Here is a 2984-nt window from a genome sequence, read left to right as displayed (position 1 = left end):
TCAGCCCAGCCCAGCACAGCGCCCTGGTCAGCTGCTGCCGGCTCCAGGGTCCAGGGTCAAGGGTCAGGGCTGGGCACAGGCTGCTGGCCGTGCTCAGCCAACCTCCCTATTTTGGTTAACCCCTTCCCCGGCAGAAATGTGTATACACGTTTTCACAAAATGTTCTTTTTACATGAGCAGCAGCATGGACTCCTGCTCCGACAGCTTCTTCCTCAGCCTCTCGATGGCCTTGCTGCCCTTGTTGGCTCTCTGCGGGGGGAGGTCGCGGTCATACCCCGGCCCAGGGCCAGGGCCAGCTGGTCCCGCCCGGCCAGTCCCCGCTCCCCCGATGCTCAGCCCTGTACATGTCATAATGAATATGATTTTACACATCCTTTTGGTTAAATGTAGTAAAGGAGACACTTGGAAGGATATGCTATCTGGGTGACAGGTAACACATGAAAATATACCAGGTAGTAACAATTCATCTGGAAATACTTTAGTTATTTTAGTTAGCAGGTTTCTAGGACACAGGACAAGGAAGACGAGTTACAAACTGTTTTCATAACCAGCATCAAAAATACTATATAGAACCAAAATAAAAAAATTAGTCTGAAAAAGAAACGTTTTTAACAAAAAAATTATTGGGGAAGGGGTTAATCCTCACAGGAGGGTATTTTCCCGTTGCTTTTAGACAGAGTGGAAGGGAGCGGGGAGAGAGAGACACATCGATTGGCTGCCTCTCATATGTGCCCCGACCAGGGCCGGGGAATGAACCTGCAACCCAGGTATGTGCCCTGGACCGGGAATCGAACCCGAGACCCTTCGGGCCCAAGCTGGTGCTCTAACCACTGAGCCTCACAAGGACAGAAGAGCAACCTTTACAAACCTCCCTTCTTTCAATTTCTTCAAACCTGGACACTGTGCAGGGGGCCGCTGTGACCCCGAGGGCCCCTCCCCACTCCTGGGACCACACACATTTCAGCATCAGGCCCCCCGGGAGTGTGTGGGAGGGTTCACATGGAGGCCGGGTGCACCCCCGGGACCTGGTCGGGGAAACCCTGCCTGTCAGGTGCCATGTGCCTCCCTTTGGAGCCCCCACCATCCCAGGCAGATCTGACACTATGGTCACCATGGGTACGAGCATCCCGGGGGCAGCACATACGGCTCCGCAGCCCCAAGGACACGGCCTGGCTTCCCCTCTGTGGGGAGGTGGCAGGCCCTCCGTGGGGATAAACCACCTCACGCACACCCCCCACTGGCCTCCGCACACAGCAGCTGGCAGGTGGGTGAGGAGCGAGGAGGACATCTGTCCTGCTGTGCCCACCTCCGTCAGGGTCCCCCGGACCAGGGCCAACCTCCTAGGGGCCCGCCTCCTCTGCGGCCACTGCATGTGACCTGCTGTGGCCTGGGCTACTCCTCACTGGCCCTAAAACCCACGCCTCTCCAGCAACAACCAGGGCTCTGCCCGGGGCGGCCCAGCGTGCCACCTGGGACTCTCTCCCCAGCAAGGCAGCCGGGTCCCTCGCCCACACCACGTTCTGGAAGGCTCCACGCCTGACGGGGATGCCCAGCAGGTCCCAGAAACCGGAGGCGGGGTCACCCACTCCAGCGGCAGAGCCCGGCCTCCTCTGTGCCCACCTTCTCTCTCTGGATGTCACTCTTGATCTGCGAGATCTTGATCTTCATGGCGTCCAGCTCCTCGTCCACCACCAGGGGGATGGTGGGCGCTCCCTCGGACTCGTCCACCGTCTGGAAGCTGAGGTCCGTGAGCGGGATGTACCACTTGCAGTCGTACTGCTGGGTTTTGCTGGGGAGGGAGGAGCAGGTGAGCACGACCCCCGCCTTCCTCTGACCCCTACCCCCTTCCTCTGCCGACATCGCTGCTCTCAGAAGCCGAGAGCCGCGACCTGAAACCTCAGCCTGAGGCCCGCGGGGCAGGCTGGCTGGCGTGAGACCCCCAGCTGATACCAAGGACCCGGACTCGGAGATCCCTGGACGCGGGCATGTGTAACGGAGGCCCCGGGGGTCTGACAAGCCCCGATTCCCATGGGGAAGGAGTGATGGTGGCAATTAGCAGGCCCTGTGACGTGGGAGCCGTTACGGCCACCCAATGACAACCAGGACAGGCCCGCAGAGGCCCCCCGAGTCCTTGAGTTTGAGGGGCTGCTGTTCTACCCGGTGCGATCCCTTGTCTTGACACATGGGGAAACGGAAACTCTTTTCTTCTTTTTAAAAAATTTTGCAGGCCCTGTGACGTGGGAGCCGTTACGGCCACCCAATGACAGTCAGGACAGGCCCGCAGAGGCCCCCCGAGTCCTCGAGTTTGAGGGGCTGCCAACCTACCCAGGGCGATCCCTTGCCTTGACACATGGGGAAACGGAAACTCTTTTCTTTTTTTAAAAAAATTTTTTTGTTACTTTCAGAGAGGAAGGGAGAGAGGGAGAGATAGAAACATCAATGATGAGAATCATGGATCGGCTGCCTCCTGCACGCCCCACACTGGGGATGGAGCCCGGAACCCGGGCCTGTGCCCTTGACCAGGAATCGAACAGCGACCTCCTGGTTCACAGGTCAACACTGAGGCTCCTCGCCGAGTAGAACGATTAAATCCACTCAGCACAGCAACGGAAGAATCGAACGGCGACCTCCTGGTTCACAGGTCGACACTGAGGCTCCTCGCCGAGTAGAATGATTAAATCCACTCAGCACAGCAACGGAAAGTGGGGAAGAGCCCAGTGCTGATCCCTCCCAATGTGACCTCCCTGCCTCCATGCCAGGGAGAACACACTGGGGGTCTGATCCCTGGGAGGCTGCATGCACATATGTGTGTGTGTGTGTGTGTGTGTGCGTGTACGTGTGCATGTGGTTGGGGGAGGGACGGTGTCTGCAGCCTACGTTGAAATAACTTAGGAGCTATCACCAGGTTTGTGGAAACCAAGTGCAGCAGCCATCCCCCCCCCCGACCCGCCTGCCAGGCTGCACCACACCCGGCAGCTCCTCCC

At 58.6% G+C, this 2984-nt stretch overlaps 1 protein-coding gene across 1 annotated transcript in view; it reads right to left on the bottom strand.

Moving 5' to 3' along the window:
• Positions 1-2984, bottom strand: part of BCR (breakpoint cluster region) — an 84644-nt gene that overhangs the window by 41106 nt on the left and 40554 nt on the right. Inside the window, 2 exon segments of the mRNA XM_015567213.1 lie at positions 103-249; positions 1621-1789. Of these exon segments, the coding sequence (XP_015422699.1) occupies positions 103-249; positions 1621-1789 (316 nt within the window).

This window comes from Myotis davidii, unplaced genomic scaffold (assembly GCF_000327345.1).
Source record: "Myotis davidii unplaced genomic scaffold, ASM32734v1 scaffold43, whole genome shotgun sequence".
Classification (NCBI taxonomy): Eukaryota; Metazoa; Chordata; class Mammalia; order Chiroptera; family Vespertilionidae; genus Myotis; species Myotis davidii.
Note: the sequence above shows the minus strand (reverse complement) of the source record. Positions and strands in the feature narration are given on the sequence as shown.